The 19,715-nt window shown below is 40.3% G+C and overlaps 1 protein-coding gene and 1 pseudogene across 1 annotated transcript; one reads left to right on the top strand and one right to left on the bottom strand.

The window, feature by feature from the left end:
- Positions 1 to 9,585: 9,585 nt before the first annotated feature.
- Positions 9,586 to 10,668, bottom strand: LOC136070344 (uncharacterized). The gene has a single exon (XM_065780185.1). It carries the CDS (start codon positions 10,666 to 10,668, stop codon positions 9,586 to 9,588), a length of 1,083 nt encoding a protein of 360 aa, XP_065636257.1.
- Positions 10,669 to 13,355: 2,687 nt separating this feature from the next.
- On the top strand, positions 13,356 to 19,394 carry LOC112011035 (inositol-pentakisphosphate 2-kinase IPK1-like; annotated as a pseudogene).
- The last annotated feature ends 321 nt before the right edge of the window (positions 19,395 to 19,715 follow it).

Below are 19,715 nucleotides of genomic sequence, written 5' to 3'. Positions count from 1 at the left end.
GAGGACAACTTACCATCATAGATGGAAAATGTGATCAAAACCAAGTGCTTTTTAGCACTCTTTCCGTTAGTAGACGCAAGAGAGTCAACTGAAAATAGACTTAGATTGTGTTTTCTTTTTCAATGCCTTCCTTTTCACTTGAAAAAAAAAACATAATGGTACCATACTACCATATACTGAATTGTGTGACAAATATGCTTATCACCGAAACTTGTGTTACCAATAATTAAGAGAATGTCAAGCTCTTGAATGGGAATCGAACAATGCACGTGAAAAATATGGTGTAGCATCCGCTGTGATATAGGACACTCCATCATTCCCCGCGTTTAAAACGTTTCACAATATCTAAAAATTATGTCAACGATATACTAGGTTTTGATTTCGGTTACTATTTTCCTGTTGAATGACCAATGCTTGTGAAATCCAAATGAGGTTCTGCAAGGAGCTATAGCCCTTAAGAGGAACCGAAGTCACAATATCGCTTCCGATGATAGGATAAAATTTGATTTTAATTGTTTGATCGTAGTGTATCAAATTATAAGATTTTTTTTTTAATAAGGGCCTTGTAGCTAAATTAGCACTTCCTCATTCACAAAATACTTGGGGGGAGGGAGGGGTCTTGTCTTAGGGGGAAAAGTTCGAACCGTGAAGTTAGTAGTATATTGTAATTATATAAAAAAAATATTATAAGGTTTGTTAACAATTCTTTAAGGAACATTAAATACTTTTTCTAGGCATTAATGTACCGATCAACTTTTTATATAACCTTTTAAAATAATTTTATTTATTTATTTATATAACCATAAAAAAGGGTAAATTACAACTTACTCACTTGTGGTTTTGTCAAAATTTAAGTTGCCTACTTATGAATTAAAATTTGACACTTTACTCACCTGAAGTTAGCTCAATTAGAATTCCATAACATACCTCAGATAGCTCCACTTTAATGTCTCTCTCCTCTAAAAACACAAAAAAAAAAAAAAATATATATATATATATATATAAGATAAAAAAAAAAATCTAGCGGAATACTTACATCATGAGATTTCAAACCACTTATGGTTTGACCGAAATTTAAGTTACGTACTTGGGGTTTAAAATTTGACACTTTACCCATCTGAGATTAACTCAGTTAGAGTTCTATAACAAACATTTGTTAAAAACATGACTAGATATGTAATTTTGCTCTAATTTTATGTGTCTCTCTGCCAAAACCCAAAAAAAATATAAAAATACAGGATCAAAAAAATCCAACGGAACACTTGCATCATAAGATTTCAAATCACATATAGACAACTTAAATTTCGGTTAAACCTCAGATGGGTAAAGTGTCAACTTTTAAATCACAAGTAGGCAATTTAAATTTCGACTAAATCACAAGTGGGTAAGTTGTAATTTGCCCAAGAAAAAAAGATTCAATATTATGGGATGAATATAATAAAACATTTGTACTTTTTTTTCCTTTTCTTTTTTACAACAATAAAATGGGGAGGAAATTTGAACACAAATTCTCTAATATGGAAAAATATGTCGATATCACCTAACTACAAAACAACAATTATCTCTTTCGTGGAAAATGTAAAGTGGTTTTTTTCTTTTTAGAGAGAAAATGTAAAGTATTTTTCTCAAGTAATGCATATTTCTTGATTAATTTTTCCATGTTTAACATGTGCATGTGAATATGTGATCCTAAAGTTACATAACTTTTCAAAGCCGCTCAATTAAAATGAGTGGTTGTCACTTATAAGTTGTTTGTCATTAATATGAAATTTGACAAATAGTAATTCATGGAAAATGTAATTTTTTTTTTTAGAGAGAAAATGTAAAGTGTTTGTCTCAAGTAATGCATATTTCTTGATTAATTTTTCCATGTTTAACATGTGCGTGTGAATACGTGATCCTAAAGTTACATAACTTTTCAAAGCCGCTCAATTAAAATGAGTGGTTGTCCATTATAAGTCGTTTGTCATTAATATGAAATTTGACGAATAGTAACTAGGTTGACTTTAGGCCTAGGCCTTTTGTCTATGGAGTATGGTCCCATTAAGTTGAGGTATCTAGATTCTTTTTTTTTCAAGTTTCAACACACTTTAATTCTTTCTTTCTCTCTTTTTAAAACAAAATTTAAAAAATGGTGAAACTTAGGTACGCTTCTTAAGATGTTGTACATGAGTTCTTCAGTTAAATTCAAATAGATTGTTGTACTGACTAATTAAGCACATACTATCTTATTTTTTTCAAAAATAATTAAGAACGGTCCAAAATTTTATCTGATGATAATTAATTGCACCAATCACTGAGATATGGAACTCATCTATGGCACCCACATATAAGACTCACTTTTATGTGAAGAGTATTCTAGTACATATTGGGTGCACTAACTAATTTCATGGGAGGGAGAAATGTTTATATATATATATATATATATTTTTATACAATATAGAAATTTTGCTTTAGACTAATCTAAATATATATGTGTATGACTCTCTTTTCTGGAGACTTGAATCCCAGCTCTTACCTCCCATACCCTAGCCTAATCTATGTATATATGTGTATGAATTACATAATTTAAATTGAAATCTGTTTATTGAATAACTGGATTTGTTAGAATTTGGAATTACTTTAGAATTTATTACTAAATTCAGCTTTTAACTTTTAGATTTTAACATGACAAACCAAATCTAATGACTAACGTAAGAAATTGAGTGTCACGTATGCACAAAATTTGGTTCAGGTTATATTTAATCTGTCCATTGTATATGTCCAAATTGATTCAATCTCACCCCAAAATTTCAGGTGTATGTTTTCTCCTAACCATAAACGGCCAAATGCACCAGCAATTCAATACTTTAGCTGATTTGATAACTCAGCCGATGATGGAGAAAGCAAATTGCATCTCACTTGCCAGCTCTAGTCTAATGGGTTCAATTGATTATTTAACAACATGATGGTCTCTTTTTTTTTTTTTTTTTTTTTTCCTTTTTCTTTTTTCTTTTTTGTGGCTGCATTATGCCCTTCACAACCTTATAGGTTGCAACTCATCTAAGTTACATGGGCAGTCCCATCTAATTCGATTTTTTGTCTTTTGACCCAAAATAAAGATGGTGAATTTTTGGGCTGTTCTATTATTGGACTCTAAAAAGATCCACATTGGATTCAAATCTGGCTTCCTATTTTGGGCTTGAGGTACTACGATAAGCTACATGCTGCCACAGGGGATCAAGTGCAGACTCATAACAAAACCTGCTTCCTTTGTTACACTTCTCAGCCGACAATTATGTCCCAAACGTACAACAATCTAAAGCAGGCATGCAATTTGAGAGGTCCCGTTTACCGAGCTCTTTCCTCAACAATTAGCATCAGATTCTGACAGTAGACTGAAAGAAAGAGAAGGCCGCCATCACCTCTCTTTTTTATTTATAAAATTATAAAAATGCTAATGAATGTTTAGGATATGTTTTTAGATAATTTTTTGGAAAAAATAAAAAAGCAATGAATTTTATGAATTTTTTTTGACCGTGTTATATATTTATTGTAAAAATTGTGTCAATTTTTTTTTTATAAATAATTTATTAACAATTGTTTTAAAAATATGTTACCCATAGAATTAAGGATCGATTTAATGGGTATTTTATGCATTTGCAAATGGATTGCCCAAAGATTCTTCATTCCTCAACAATCAGCATTAGATTCTAATAATAATAGACCGAAAGAAAAAGAAGGCTTGCACTACCTTTCTTTCTTATTTATAAAATTAATGAAATGTTAATAGATGCTTTAAGTGTATTGGTTTAGATATATTTTTATGAGAAAATAAAAAGAAAATAATTTTTTATAATTTCCACGAAAATAGTGTTAAAACTTTCATAAAATTGTTTATTAATAATTACTCTGAAAACACCCATTAACGTGACCTATAAAATTAAGGATCGATGTAACAAGTATTTTATGTATTTGCTAATGGATTAACCAAAGATTCCTCATTTCTTATTGTAGGGACCGGATTAGGGACACTTCTTCAGATTGAGAGAGTGGACCCAAGCCCAGCTTGCCCTTCAATGAATTTATAGAGTGTCGGCTCAAGAACTAGGCCTTAGTAAGGGGTACAACTGCCCTGCATGGTTGCATGTGACTTTATCAACTTGAACATGGATTGGGATGCACAATGATGTTCCTCGGACTGGTCTTCCGAAGTTTGATGTTCTTATTATTTCTTTTAAGATTCATTACAAAGGTTCCAGAGCGCATGGGTTATTACCGAACTCCTTAATGCCGATCCTTCCTCCTCTTTCAAGAGAGACTCCCTACGTTATATACCCCTCTAAACTGATCCTAACCTTCCATTTGTCGATCAATCAGGCTACTACTTGAGGGCCTGTCCCATCAGCCGCATCCCTGTTCCTCTAGTGGGTTGCAGCACCCAAGGCGGCGCTGTTCAAGAGTCCTGTCCTCATTAATGCGGCCAGGACGTTAGTTGAGGGCATTCAATGCAGAGGTGACAGCTCGCCTAAGGCTTGTTCCTTCGCCGTGCTCCTGTCGCCGACGTGTAGCACTGGACCCTCTCCTCCTCGGATATTCAAGAAGTCCCCTTCAGTGTGGGGGGGGGGGTGTTCTTCCGAGGTCTCGGACGCCCGAGGACGGGCCCTCCTCGGATATGTTCCTCGGGGGTCGGTCCTCGCGCTTTCATCCTCGGACCCTCATGCANGGTTGCCCTTGTCCAGCCTGAGCAGAAGGAATAGATTCTCTGGCATCTCGGTTCAACTCGTTTTTGCCGCTTGCTTGACTTTGTCTATGCTTTTTATGTCGTTTTATTTTATTTTGTTATTCTTCTCTCTTTTTATTTTTATGTAAGACGGCTCTTGCCACGCAACTTCTATGGACACTTTGTTGTAATGGGAGTTTAATTTCCTTTTTTATTTATTTTAATTGCTTATTTGTTCACACGCAGCCTGCTTCATCTCTTTTCTTTTTATTTGCATGATTTTAGCTTGAATTATATGTCGGCCAATTGCGTCAGTAACAATGATAAGGGGAAAGAATATGTGCGTGGGCAGTCCCCTTATGTCCCGAGGGTTAGTTAGGGTTTTGATCATTTCCTAACTTAGGATATTTTGAAGTAGTTAGTTTCCCCATAGGCTTGAGTCCGAGGACCATGCAATGCCCTGGTTCTGTCTAACACCTAGGATATTTTGAAGTAGTTAGTTTCCCCATAGGCTTGAGTCCGAGGACCATGCAATGCCTTGGTTCTGTCTAACACTTAGGATATCTCGAAGTAGTTAGTTTCCCCATAGGATTGAGTCCGAGGACCATGCAATGCCTTGGTTCTGTCTAACCCTTAGTCTTGTAGTCAGAACGCGAGATACATAGTCATAATAGGGTAAGCATTTGAATCCAAAAAGGCTTCTTCATTAATAATAATACCTTTTCAAGTTATTTACATTCCACGGACGAGGTACAGGTTTTTCGTCTAGATCTTCTAAGTAGTATGCACCTATCCCCGCCACTGACGTAATTCGGTAGGGCCCCTCCCAGTTGGGTCCCAGCTTACCCTAAGAAGGGTTCTTAGCAGCCCCTACGATTGTTCTCAGCACCAGGTCCCCCGGTGTTACTGGTCTGAGCCTCACATTGGTATCATACCCCTGCTTGAGTTTTTGTTGGTAATAGGCCAGCTGGATCATCGCTCGTTCCCTTCGTTCGTCTACTAGGTCCAGGCTCCTCCCCAGCAGTTCATCGTTGCTGCCTAGGGTGAAAGAGCTTGTCCTTAATGTCGAGAAGCTCGTTTCTAGGGGGATTACTACCTCGGCTCCATAAGTTAAGGCGAAAGGTGTTTCTCCCATTGACCGTCGGGGCGTGGTCCGGTATGTCCAGAGTACGTGGGGCAGCTTCTCTACCCATCTCCCCTTAGCATCGTCAAGTCTCTTCTTAAGCCTGCTGACGATGACCTTGTTGACGGCCTCGGCTTGGCTGTTTCCCTGAGGGTAGGTGGGCGTTGAGTATCTATTTGTGATACCAAGCTCATGACAGTACCTCCTGAAGGCCTTGCTATTGAATTGGAGTCCATTATCCGAGACAAGGGTTTGGGGACCCCAAATCGCGTCACAATGTTCCTCCAAAGGAATTCCTTTGCGTCCACGTCCCTGATGTTGGCCAATGGCTCGGTTTCAACCCACTTGGTAAAGTAGTCCGTGGCCACTAACAGATACTTCTTATTCCCTGGCGCTCTGGGGAATGGTCCTACAATGTCCAAGCCCCATTGGGCGAACGGCCACGGACTGGACAAGGGATTAAGGACCCCTCCTGGCTGATGGATATTGGGGGCGAACCTTTGGCACTGGTCACACATCTTGACATAGTCCTGGGCCTCCTGCTGCATCCCCGGCCACTAGTATCCCTGTGTGACAGCTCGGTGAGACAAGGACCTCCCCCCTGTGTGGCTCCCGCAGATTCCCTCGTGCAGCTCTTCGAGCAGTAATTCCGCTGCTTCGGGGTGGACGCATAGTAGGTATGGCCCCGAGTAGGAGCGCCTGTATAGTTTGTGGTCCTCGGACAACCAGAACCGAGGAGCTTTTCTTCGTACTTTCTCAGCCTCTGACTTGTCCTGGGGCAGGATATCATCTTTGAGGAATCTAACAATGGGGTCCATCCAGCTGGGACCCACTCCGACCCTAAGGATAGGGATTGCTTCCTTAGTCGCCTCGCTCACTCTCTCTAGGTGCTCGACAAGTATGGTCCGAGGTAGACCGTCTACCGAGGAAGTTGCGAGTGTGGCTAATGAATCGGCATGGCTGTTCCCATCCCTGGGGATATGAGACAGATTGAAAGGGTCGAAATTCGACTGCAAGCGCTTGACTTGGCTTAGGTATTCCTGCATTCTCGGATCTCGGGCCTCCATCTCTCCCTTTACCTGTCCTACTACCAGTCTTAAGTCTGAGAACATCTCCACTGACTTTCCTCCCATCTTCTGTACCATGGCCATACCTTGCAATAATGCCTCGTACTCGGCCTCGTTGTTTGTGGCTGGGAATCCGAGTCTCAGGGATTTCTCTATGACATGATCTTCAGGGGACACTAAGACTAGTCCTACTCCCGACCCTCTCTAGTTTACCGCGCCATCAACATATACTTTCTAGCATGGTGGCCTCGGGACAGAGACCGCTCCAACTGGCCTTTCGTCAGCGATCCTTCCCTCGGTTCCTACTTCTACAATTGGCTCAGGGAACCCCACCGTCAAGTCTGCCAGAACCTGGCCCTTTATGGCAGTCCGAGGCATGTATTTAACGTCGAAGGCTCCTAGGATAGTATTCCACTTTGCGATTCTTCCCATGTAGTCGGCGGCCTGAAGTATGGACTTTAAGGGTAGTTGGGTTAAGACGACTACCGTGTGGGCCTGGAAATAATGAGGCAGCTTTCGCGTGGCATGGACCACGACAAGTATGGCTTTTTCCAAGGGTAAGTACTTGACCTCGGCTTCGTACAATGACTTGCTAACGTAGTAGACCAATTTTTGGATGCCACTGTCGTCTCGTATCAGCACCAGGCTCACAGCGTGGTTCGTCACAGCAATGTATGCGTGTAGGACCTCGTCGGTCTCTGGTTTAGACATGATGGGTGGCCGAGCCAGGTAATCCTTGAGCTGTTGGAAGGCCGTGGCACATTCCTCGGACCACTAAAATCCCTTCCACTTGTTGAGCAGGAGGTAGAACGGTCTGCAGCGGTCGGCCGACCTGGAAATGAATCGATTCAAGTCCGCGATCATCCCAGCAAGCCTCTGGATCTCTTTGGGGGGCGGAGGCCTTAGGTTTTGGATAGCTCTGATTTGGTCGAGGTCGACCTCGATCCCCTGGTGGGTGATGATGTAGCCCAGAAACTTGCACGATCCTACACCAAACGAGCACTTGGATGCATTTAGTCGCAACCTGTGCTTTCTGAGGTCGTCGAATATACAGCCGAGGTCCCGCAGATGCTCGGAAACCAATCTGCTCTTTAACACCATATCGTCAACATAGATCTCAATGTTCTTGCCCAACAACGGCTCGAACATTCTCGTCATCATCCTCTGATAAGTAGATCCAGCGTTCTTCAAGCCGAATGTCATCATCTTGTAGTGGTAGTTTCCGATGGGCGTTACGAAGGCCATCTTCTCCTGATCCTCCAAGGCTAATGGGATCTGGTGGTAGCCTTGAAAGGCGTCTAGGAAGCTCATCCGAGGATGGCCTGCAGTTGCGTCCATCATCTGGTCTATTCGTGGCATTGGGAAGGAGTCCTTCGGGCAGGCTTTATTCAGGTCCGTGAAGTCCACGCAAACCCTCCATTTCCCACTCTTCTTCTTGACCACCACAGTGTTGGCTAACCACTCGGGGTAGAATACTTCTTTAATAGCGCCCGCGCGCTTGAGTTTATTAACCTCTTCCTTGACTGCCTCGGCGTGCTCCTTTGACGGGCGTCGGGGTGGTTGCTTCCTGGGGATCACCGAGGGGTTGACGTTAAGGCGGTGACAGATGAAGGATGGGTCAATCCCTGGGGCATTGCAAGGGTCCCATGCAAACATGTCCAGGTTACTCTTGAAAAACTCAAGCAACTCCTCCTTCTCTCGTGGAGGTAGTTGGGTTTCGACCTGAAAAAATCTCTCCTGGTCGTTGTCAATGACCACTTTCTCTAGGCCTTCGAGCCTTGCTTCCTCAGCAGCCGTGTCAGTTGGTGCCACCGAGGAGGTTAGTTGCTATAAGTTTTTGGCTAGGGTGGCCGAGGGTTCCGTATCTTACAGGCGTGAGGTGGCCGCGACCATACACCACCTTGCCGTTGACTGGCACCCTCGGATCTCAAGGATTCGGTCTCCAGACGGGAATTTCACTTTCTGGTGCAAGGAAGAGGTGACACCTCCTAAGGTGTGGAGCCAAGGCCTTCCCATAATGGCAGTGTAAGGGGAATACGTGTTCACCACAATAAAGTCCACCTCCACTACTTTCGGGCCGGTTTGGATGGGCAGCCTGATCATGCCCTCCGAGGTGACCAACTTCCCATCGAAGCTCATCAGGGGGAGTTGTAGGGCTACAAGTCCTTGGGCTTTAGCCCCAACCCCTTATAGAGGTCGGGGTACATGACCTCTGCCGCACTGCCACCGTCCACCATGACCCTTTTGACGTCATAGCCCCTAATTCTGAAAGTGATCACCAAAGCATCGTCGTGGGGTTGGGTGGTTCCGTCTTTGTCTTCCTCGAAAAAAGTCAAGGTCGGGTGACAGCCTCTTCTGGCCCTCTTCGGCTCTGACTGGGACTCCCCGACAGCCACTTGGGCCACGGACAGCACCCGTGAGGGGCGTATGCCTGTTCTTCCTAGCGCAGCCAAGATCACATTAATCGTTCCCGCGGGCTGCCCCATGGCTGTGTCCCTCCGTGGCTCCTGATAGGTCTGGCCATGCTGGCTGCTGGAATGGTGCAAGAGATGCTTTAGCCTCCCCTCCCGGACTAACTGATCTAGATAGTTCTAGAGATTCCTGCAGTCCTCCGTAGCATGCCCGTGGTCCTGGTCATATTGGCAGTAGTGGTCCTGGTTACGCTTCTCAGGGTTCCCCGACATCTTATTCGGCTACCTGAAATACAGTTCATTTTTGATCTTTTCCAGCACCTTGTACACTGGTTCTCGGAATACAGCGCCGACAGCCTGGGCGTTTGTCACCCCAGATTGCCCTATGAAATCTCTTTTCGGACGGGCGTTGTTATATCGGTCCGACCTGGAATCCCTCATCTCCTGAGGGATAGCCTTCTCCTTCCCCTTGCCCTGCAGCAAGTCTTCCTCCACCCGTTTGTATTTGTCGATCCGGTCCATTAGCTGCCGCACGCTGGTGGCGGGCTTACCAGTTAAGGATTTCCTCAAGCCATGCCCCATCGGGAGCCCGTTCTTGAACGTGTTGATGGCGACATCATCATATTTGCCATCTAACTCGTTGTAAATCTCCCAATACTTGTTCGAGTAAGCCTTGAGGGTCTCGTCATCGCACATGGTCAGGGACAGCAACGTGCTTATGGGCCGATGAGGTCTGCTGTTCGTGACAAAACGGGAACCAAAAGCCTGCGTCAACTGTCTGTACGAGTCTACGGAATTCGTCCTCAAGCCATTGAACCACCTCATTGCCACAGGCCCCAAGCTGGAAGGGAAGACTTTGCACATCAGCGCCTCGTTCTTAAAGTGAACGGCCATCCTCTGATTGAACTGGCTCATGTGCTCCATGGGGTCCGTCTTGCCATTGTAAACGGCGAAGGTCGGCTGCTGAAACCTTCGAGGGAGCTCCGCCTTGTCTATGCGACGCATAAAGGGCGACTTGGAGAGCCGGTCCAGCGCCCTGCTCATGGCGTCGCTTCCTAAGCCCTTAAGGGTGGGGTTGCCACGCCTACGCCTCCGATAGCGCTCATCCTCGTGGGAGAAAACTTCACTCAGGGGTGTTGTCGACCCTTGCCTGTAGTTGTCATCACTTTCGTCGTCAGAGGGTAAGTTGAGGCTGGGTTCGGGTCGCTTTCGTTGTGCATGGTGCAACTTTCTCTTAAGATCGTCTATCTCTTGCTGCATGGCTGCCTTGTCTTCCTGCCTCTGAGAGGCGTGACTCTTATCCCCCCGCAGCCTCTTGGCTGGGTCGTTATTGCCTCCCTGGGGCACGCGGTCTCTTCTATGCATATGACTTTAGCTGGTTTGAGAGGTGTGCACGCTTCCTTCTCGGAATCGTCCATTCTCCTCGTTCTGGCCGTGCCTCGTGTCGCCATAGTCGTTTGGGTGTTGGGGTCTTGCTGGTTCGTGTCAATGGGAATTCCCTTGGTGAGGGTCTGACCCTACCATGCCTGGCTGTTGTCCTTACTGACGCACGAGTTATTCCCACAGACAGTGCCAATTGTAAGAATCGGATTTGGGACACTTCTTCAGATTGAGAGAGTGGACCCAAGCCCATTGCTCTTCAATGAATATATAGAGTGTGGGCTCAAGAACTAGGCCTTAGTAAGGGGTACAACTGCCCTGCATGGTTGCATGTGACTTTATCAACTTGAACATGGATTGGGATGCACAATGATGTTCCTCGGACTGGTCTTCCAAAGTTTGATGTTCTTATTATTTCTTTTAAGATTCATTACAAAGGTTCCAGAGGGTATGGGTTATTACCGAACTCCTTAATGCCGATCCTTCCTCCTCTTTCAGGAGAGACTCCCTACGTTATATACCCCTCTAAACTGATCCGAACCCTCTATTTGTCGATCAATCAGGCTACTACTTGAGGGCCTGTCCCATCAGCCGCATCCCTGTTCCTCCAGTGGGTTGTAGCACCCAAGGTGGCGCTGTTCAGGAGTCCTGTCCTCATTAATGCGGCCAGGACGTTAGTTGAGGGCATTCAATGTAGAGGTGACAGCTCGCCTAAGGCTTGTTCCTTCACCGTGCTCCCGTCACCGACGCGTGGCACTGGACCCTCTCCTCCTCGGATATTCAAGAAGTCCCCTTCGGTGGGGGGGGGGGGTGCTCGTGTTCTTCCGAGGTCTCGGACGCCCGAGGACGGGCCCCTCCTCGGATATGTTCCTCGGGGGTCGGTCCTCGCGCTTTCATCCTCGGACCCCTCATGCATCCTCTGCATGGGCCCTTTGGGCCTGGCTTGGAGTGGGCTGAGGCTACCCGATTTTCTAGCCCCACACTTACTAATTAGCATTAGTAAATTGAAACAAAGAGAAGGTTGACACCACCTTTCTTTTTTATTTATAAAATTAGGAAAATGTTAATGAATGCTCGAGACATTAATTTATGATATATTTTTCGAATGATTTGGCCTACCTCTAGTATTTTTTTAACTGGACATGTCCTTTTGTTTTGTTTGTTTGTTTGTTTGTTTTGTTTTGTTTTTTTTTTTTTTTTTTTTTGAGAAACCAACTCAACATGTATAGAATTAAAGAGCTGATAAATCAGCAAGAACAACTGGTTCTAAGTCCGGTGGAACATGCTCAATCCAAACTAGCAATGAAAAAGAATGAAAAAGAAAGTCTCGCTCTTTGGGTTAAGGAATGTGCCACAGCATTTCCTTGCCTCACAGTATGAGAGAAAGAGAAATTTCGAAGGGAGCTAACAAAAAATAAAGCGTCATTGACAAGATGACCAAAAGAAGAGAAAGAAAGATCTATAATCTTGAGGGTTTTAACACCTGACTCCAAATCACCTTCAAAATGAGATTGGCAAAAACCAATCTCTTGGATGAATGTGGATGCTCTTCTTGCTGCTAGCTACTCAAGAATAACCATCAAAGAGGGTCATGGATTTTTTCTGAAAGGGCAGCAATGATCTCTCGAGCTAAATTTCGGTTACAACTTCAATCCCCGCCTCATCAATTTCATTAAACATAGCACCATCACAATTTGTTTTGAACTCACCTAGTTTAGGAGGAATCCTCGGGTAACATCATTAATTTTTTTTTGTCGGCATCATCCTTTTGTTTTAAATATACAATGACAAATGATAATGAGTTTTAATTTTCACATTTTATTTAGTTAGTGGGTGCTGTGGCAGTTTCTAATTAAAATAAAAGGAAATTCCTTTTTAAAAAGTACCGGAAATAAGTTAAACTCTTTTTAGAAATAAAAAAACAATTAATTTTTTTTTTATAATTTTTTTATATTTTCCATAAAAGTAATATCAAAATTTTTCTAAAATAATTTATTAACAATATACCTATTAACATGACCCATGAAATTAAGAATCAATTTAATGAATATTTAATACAATTTATTAATAAACTATTTTAAAAAAGTATTACAAACATTATATAAAAAAAAAGAGTTAACTTTTTTTCTTTTTCAATAAATAATGTTGTGTTAACGAGATACCTAGTATCGTTAACAACTTTTTTGCAATTTTTTATCTACTTTTTGTGGTTTTTTTGTTATTTTTAACCATTTTTCATCCTCTTTATTAAGTAGGATTCGTATAAAAAAATCTTAACACGCACGGTACTTATTAATAAAGCATTTCCTAAATTAATGGCATGAATGCATCCATTATCTTTTCCATAAATAAAGCTAGTATGAAAGTGTCAGGAAAAAAGAAACCCTCATTATTCATAGTCACTTTCAAAAATTCCCTCACTTTCAAAAGCCTCCACTCACAGTGAGTCAAAAAATTCCCTCTCTCACTCTCACTTTCGACGAACCATATTTGTCTGCCATTATTTATATTCTATCAGATAGGATTTTTTTTAAGATCTGGCCGCACTTCGGTCGTGTCGCAATCTCTTTTGAAACTCAAAAAAAAAAAAAAAAAAAAATAATAATAATATCAGGTACGTGGAGGTTCTAACTCTTAATAAGACCACACTCGAAGCAAAATTTGGTATTATTGTCCATCGCTTTGGTTAATTGTTACTTCTTCTTTCTTTAATTTTTTTTTTAAAGTGTTTATAATTTGATTTTACTGTTTGTGAAAGCGAGTTTGAATTTTGAAATCACAGAGAGCAAAACAGTAAGTTTGGATGGAGGGTCTGGTTTTAGAGGAAAAGGACGCTGGTGATTGGGCGAACAGAGGCGAAGGAGCTTGTAATCTTGTTCTTGCTTACACTGGATCCTCTTCCTCCTTTGTAAACAAAAAACACCTTACCATTTCTCAAATTCTTTGCACAATTAATTTTTTACTTCAACAAGCTTTATGTATGTGCTTATGTGTGTATGTATGTGTAGGTGGGGAAAGTGATGCGGGTACAGAAGGTGCCTCGGGTCGGGTCGCCGGGGAGTTGGAGCCCAACGGTGTTGAGTAAGAATGAACGGGTTTTGTGGAAGGAGATAGACGGCATCAATTCGTGCCCTAACAAAGAAATTGTTGCCCAACTTTTAGGTTATCGTGCGTTTGGACTAGGAGAGAAAATTAAAATTATTTTACTATTTATCTTATTTTTGATATTATTTATAGACTTATTGGACTTTTTGACACTAATTATAAATTTTATTGTACTATTTCAACTAATTTTTACATTTATTTACAGTATTTTTAGCAATAAATTTTCAGTTTCAGCAAAATAAGTGGTATCCAAATACACCATAAATATATTGACTCTAGGTATGCGCTACTATACTTATCTCACTTTTTTTTTTTTTTTTGCAAGTGAGAGTGGTTATTTTTATTAGATAGTAGCGTATAATTGTAAAAATTAACAAGTTTGTTATTACATAATAACAGGTAATAACGGATAAAGGAATGATGGTTGTTGTATATGAAGAAAGAGAAATAATTAAAAAAAAATGATATTTTAATAAAATGTAGTGTAAAATAGATAATATGATATGTGGTTTTTTGAAACGTGAGTATCTAAAATAGAAAAAGTAAGTTATTATACTAAAATAGATGGAAAAAAAAAAAAAATTACACGAGCTGGTGAGAATGCTCTAAAAATAGATTTTACAACCAAACGTGTTTTTAACTTAAATGGGTCCGTTGACTACTATAAGGACAATGTGCCCTTTTGTTATGCCCTACCACATTTTAACCAGCCTAAAATAAAAGAATTCCCCCCCCCCCCATCTTTTTTGTTTAAAATGATGCCGTTTTTTAATAAATTAACAATAAGATTCTACTAGCATATTGACATTGATGTAAGAATTTTACTAATGTGTACCCTAAGGGCATACAACAGTATACCATTATTGGAAAAAGTTTTATTGGAAATTGAAAAAGTTTTAACAGCTTTTTCAATTCCTGATAATTTTTTCTCAAAAACGGATTTGTTAATGTATGCCTTAAGAGTATGCATTAACTAGACCCTTGATGTAGTACTCGATGAAGTAAATTGTATGTTTCACAGTCAACAGACTGATTTAGTGCTTGTTTGGCATTGTGAACAATGTGAAGTAGAGTTTTAACTAAAAACAGCTTTAGTATTTTGACTGCGTGCCAAATTACATGCTCTATAGTTCTAGATTCATAAAGCATATAGTGAATTGTAGAGTTTTTTTTTTTTTTTTTGGCTAGATGCTGCAAATTTAGCAGCTTCAAAGGGAACCCTTTTGCTCTTTTTTAGTGGTTTGGGGAATTTTTGGCTTAAAATGCATGTTAGCGCAAAAAACTCTTTATGACAGACCCTTAGAAATGACCCCAAACTTAAAGGATGTAATATGCCTTAGGAAGAACAGACACTTCATTTAGGGTATTGTACCCATGTCATACCAGTGTCGTACCAACCATTTTATGTTATAATTTTTTAGAAATTCTTGTGCCACTGTATCGTACCGTATTTGTGTCCGTGCTTCCTAGAATATGCCTAATTTGAATAATGATGCAAATGTGGTATGGGAGAACTTACTGATTTGCTTAAATGTTGTGTTTCTGCATTTTCCTATCAGTTGGAGCAGTTTATTGTGGACTACCAGGAAATTAGCACGTGGTTTGTATGTTATGTGTTGCTATAGTTGATTTTGATCATTTATAGAAAAGAAAAGGAAAATTACAATTAGATTGGCTATGTTGATATTAGGATTTTCAAAACCATACTAGATTGGATTGTTTTAAGGGAAAATGGTTTGATGCTAGGGAACATTTTGAAATTACTAGCGTTAGTTGAAGTTTTCTGATCTTGGCTGGGATCGAATATGGCCGATGCGTGTCCTTGTATCTAGGGAATTCCTGGAGTTAATTGAGAAGAACGTTCTATGTGAGCGTCCTGCTTGGCGAGTTGATGCTGCCAAGGTTGATACAGATTGTGATTCTGCGCTACTTATGAGTGATCATTCGCTTTTTCCTGGTAATTTCTGAATCTTAGAATTTGGTCGAATAATTATCCTGCACTTGGTTACAATTTCTGTGTCACACGGAAATATTTACAGGTGTGCATCTCACACAAGTATCACAGTTAGCAAGCAGGTAAAAAGGATCTTAGCTTTGAAACCTTAGCTTATTCAAAAATCAGATGGTTACCGTACTAATATATTTTAATCTCAATTCAAATCCAGCTAATGTTTTTTTTCATGCTTGTTTTAGTTGCTATTATTTAAAGCTAGCCCATTCCCTTATATTTTCACTTAAAATTTATTTGGTAAAAAACATGCAGCCCCATTAGATGGTGAGTTGCAAGATATTTGATAAATACCAATTTGTCCCAAAAGTTTACGAGAAATGCTGAATTTAATCTTTAACCATTATTCTAACACTCTTTCTCACGTGTAGGCCTAAACTTCCCTTTAATAAGTGGGGGCCCAACATGTGAGATTTTTAACATTTTAAATAAGAGGTAGGATGAAAATAGAGATCGAACTTAGGATCTCATACTTTGATATCATGATAAATTACCGATTGTTCGAAATGGTGAATTTAATCATTAAACCATAATTCTAACAATATTCATGTTTCAAAATAGACAACTGTTGAAGAAGGATTGCAGGATTAAAATTCATTAGAAGATCATGCTACTGTGCTTGTAGGAATTTCTAGCACTTGCACTTTTTTTTGGGCGGAAGATATACAAGAAGGCTCAATATACGTATTAGAGGCCCCTAATCCCTGGCGCACACAAATACAACCCCTCACAACCCTAGAGGACTAGGCCATCTGTCACACATTTTGAATAAAACCCTTAACCCCAAGAGGTTAGGGAACCAAAAGAGTAAAATGAGAAGCACCTATGAAATTTACCACTCACACGTATAAAAAAATATAGCATCACAATGGTTAATGTAATTAATTTGGTCATTAATTGCTATCTCGTGTTCTAGGAAGCCATCCGGATGGAAATTCTGATAGGAAGTGTATACTGCCAATGGGTGGGCACTTGATTTCTTCTTAGAAATTGTATTGTGTTAAACAGCTATTTTGATCTTCAAATCAAGCACCAAAATCTCCTTGATGATCTGCATTGTGATTATTTCATTTAGTATAATATTTAAAGAAAAAGAGTGGTAGTTAATTCTGCTTTTTCTATGTTAGGTACTCTCAAAGGTGTACCTTGTATATTTGTTGAGATAAAGGTGCACTCCCTTACTATTTAAAAAAATTATATTTCATAATGGTGTTAATTTTTTTTAGTGACTCTTGAATGATACTTTCAAATTTAATGCTAAGTAATTTTTTTAGTTCATTTCTTTTTGTTCCATTTTCCCAAAAAGTAGCCCAAATGTGGATTTCTCCCTTGTTCAAGATTCATATCTGAAGCAAATGCTGATAAACGGATCATATCTCGGTTCAGAATGCACCAAACCCTGAAGTTGCATCAAGGAGAGGTACTCACTCGGTCACTCCTCCCTTCCACACCCCCAAAATAAAATTCTGGTTCCCTTCTTTTGTAATGGTGCTGTTGGGGTCAAGTTAGTTTGTGTCAAACCTGTATCTGTGTTTGATCTAATGAGTCAGATTCCACTTTTGAAATTTGTGCACTTTTTTTTTTTTTGGCGTATAAGCATTCTCCTTCAAAAATGATATTGTTATTATTTTTTTTTGTATGCTTTTAAGACTCTGACCCACTCCACTTTTTATTACAGATATCAGAATTAAGTGAATACAATCCTCTCAATCTGTTCTCCAAGTCTGAGGACAAAATACACAAAGCTATCAATTATCTCTTTACCACGCCACAGAATAATTTCCGGGTATTTTTGAATGGTTCTCTCATATATGGGGGCTGGGGTGGTGGTGCAGACAGTACTAATATTGTGACTAGTGAAGCATTTGAAGATGCACTCAAGCCTGTCATTAGTGCAGATAGTGGCCTGCGCACAAAGAATTTCCGACAGCTTGTTTCCGAGACAGTTTGTAAGTCTGGAATACTGGATCAGCTTCTTAAGGTTCAGAAGCTGGACAATTTTGACATAGAAGGAGCAATTCATGCTTATTATATATGACATTATTTCTAAGTCTTGTCCAGTATGTGGAGAATTGGGTGAAGAAGAAGTATCACATAGATATACCTCTTTGCATTTCATTCCTATGGATGAAAGCTTGAAGATTGTGAAGGACTATTTGGTAGCTGCAACCTCTAAGGACTGTAGTCTGATGATTAGTTTTAGACCAAGGGTAGATGGGGATATGGGATCTCCATATAATGAAGTACACCTAGAGTCAGTCAACCAACCAAACTTTTGATTACATGGTTGGCGGCTCGACATTTGAGGATTTCGTATAAGGCCAGTCTTGCAACTTATTATCATGATGTCGTGAAAATTCCTTTTATTTTATTTTATTTTAGGCGAAAAGCACATTTTCGTCCCTACATTTTCACACGATTTCTGTTTTGGTCCCTAAGTTTTATTTTTACCGCTTTTAGTCCCTATTCTGAAAAACAGTTCCATTTTTGTCCCTCCCGTTACATGGTAAACGGATTTTGCTGACGTAGCAAACGGAATTGATACAAAATGATAAAATAATAGCTACAGTGAATGTTGGGGATCACTGTTAGTTATTCCCGCCTTAAAAGTCACGTGTCCCTCACGTGACCATCCCTTTTTTTTGTTTTTTTTTTTGTTTTTGATCAGAACGTAACCCTCCCTAACCCAAATAAAACCCAAAATGACGCTATTCACACCTGAACACACATGACGGCAAGACCCATAGATTTGTGCAATCCCTAATCTCTTACCTTACCCGTTGCTCATCACAAACCATAGATTTGCACAAAAAACCCACAAGCAAGCTCAAAAAATCTCAAATCGGCAAGCATAATCACAGAGCTTCAGAGTGTTTGTGCTGAGCTGCGAAGGTATTATTTCTCTCCAACTCTCTCTCTCTCTCTCTCGTTATGTGTCTCTCTCTCTGTGTTATGAATGCCATCTGAATCTCAGCTGTTGGGTTTTGAGAATTTGGGTATTTTGAAATGTTGTGTTTTGTTATTGCTCTGGAATTTCAATCTCTCTGATTTATCTCTCTCGTTGTGTCTCACTCTCTCTCTTCCTCTCTCCTTTAGCTTTTGTAGTGGACATAATACTGTCTGTGATAGTGGAATATTTTTGGGATTTGCATTGTTTGGCTGTTGTGTGTTGCTTTTGGTATTTGCAGCTCTTTTGTTTACTTTTTGTTTTACTTTTGTTTATCAGGGACCACAATACTGACTGTATTTTTGTTGGCATTTGTGGTTGTTTGTCTGTATTGTGTGTCACTATTGTTTATTAGGGACCACTATATTGACCTTGATATCTTTGTGTTGGTATTTGCATTGATTGTCTGTATCGTGTCTTGCTTTTCAATAAGTGGCTGGGTCCATGTGAATGGGTTGTCGGTATTGTATGCTTTTTTATTTGTTTATTAGCCTAACAAAGTATTATTAATTTCAATAGTGGATATCTTTTTCATTCTGTTTTCTGCCCGTAACTTGCATGCAGGATGGATGAGTTTTTTAATCTGCATGTCCACCATGGTGGGCATTTCATGTGGAACCCTCAAGTGTATGTGGGAGGGACAATTGATATAGTGTATAATTTGACCCAGATAAGTGGTCAAAAGTAGAAATGGAGAGTATTTGTAGGGAGTTTGGCTACACTGAAGTAGATAAGTTATGGTATAAAATGCCTGGTGTGAACCCAGAGCACGCAAATTTCCATCAGGTGGTTGATGATGATGCTGCTATGTTCATGACTGATTTGGTAAAGGGATATGAGGAGATTCATGTGTTTGTGGAGCATCCAGTGCATGAACCAGTTGAAGTACCTGATAGTGAACTAGAAGGTGTAGGTGTAGATGCTGAGTACAGACCTGATTTTTCACAATTTGGAGGTTATGATAATGCTGAA

The sequence above is a fragment of the Quercus suber genome, unplaced genomic scaffold (assembly GCF_002906115.3).
Source record: "Quercus suber isolate HL8 unplaced genomic scaffold, Cork oak 2.0 scaffold_226, whole genome shotgun sequence".
Lineage (NCBI taxonomy): Eukaryota > Viridiplantae > Streptophyta > Magnoliopsida > Fagales > Fagaceae > Quercus > Quercus suber.
Note: the sequence above shows the minus strand (reverse complement) of the source record. Positions and strands in the feature narration are given on the sequence as shown.

What these genes read in the sequence shown, in the direction of transcription:
- LOC136070344 (XM_065780185.1), bottom strand. Translation starts at nt 10,668, where the DNA reads ATGCATAGAAGAGACCGCGTGCCCCAGGGAGGCAATAACGACCCAGCC.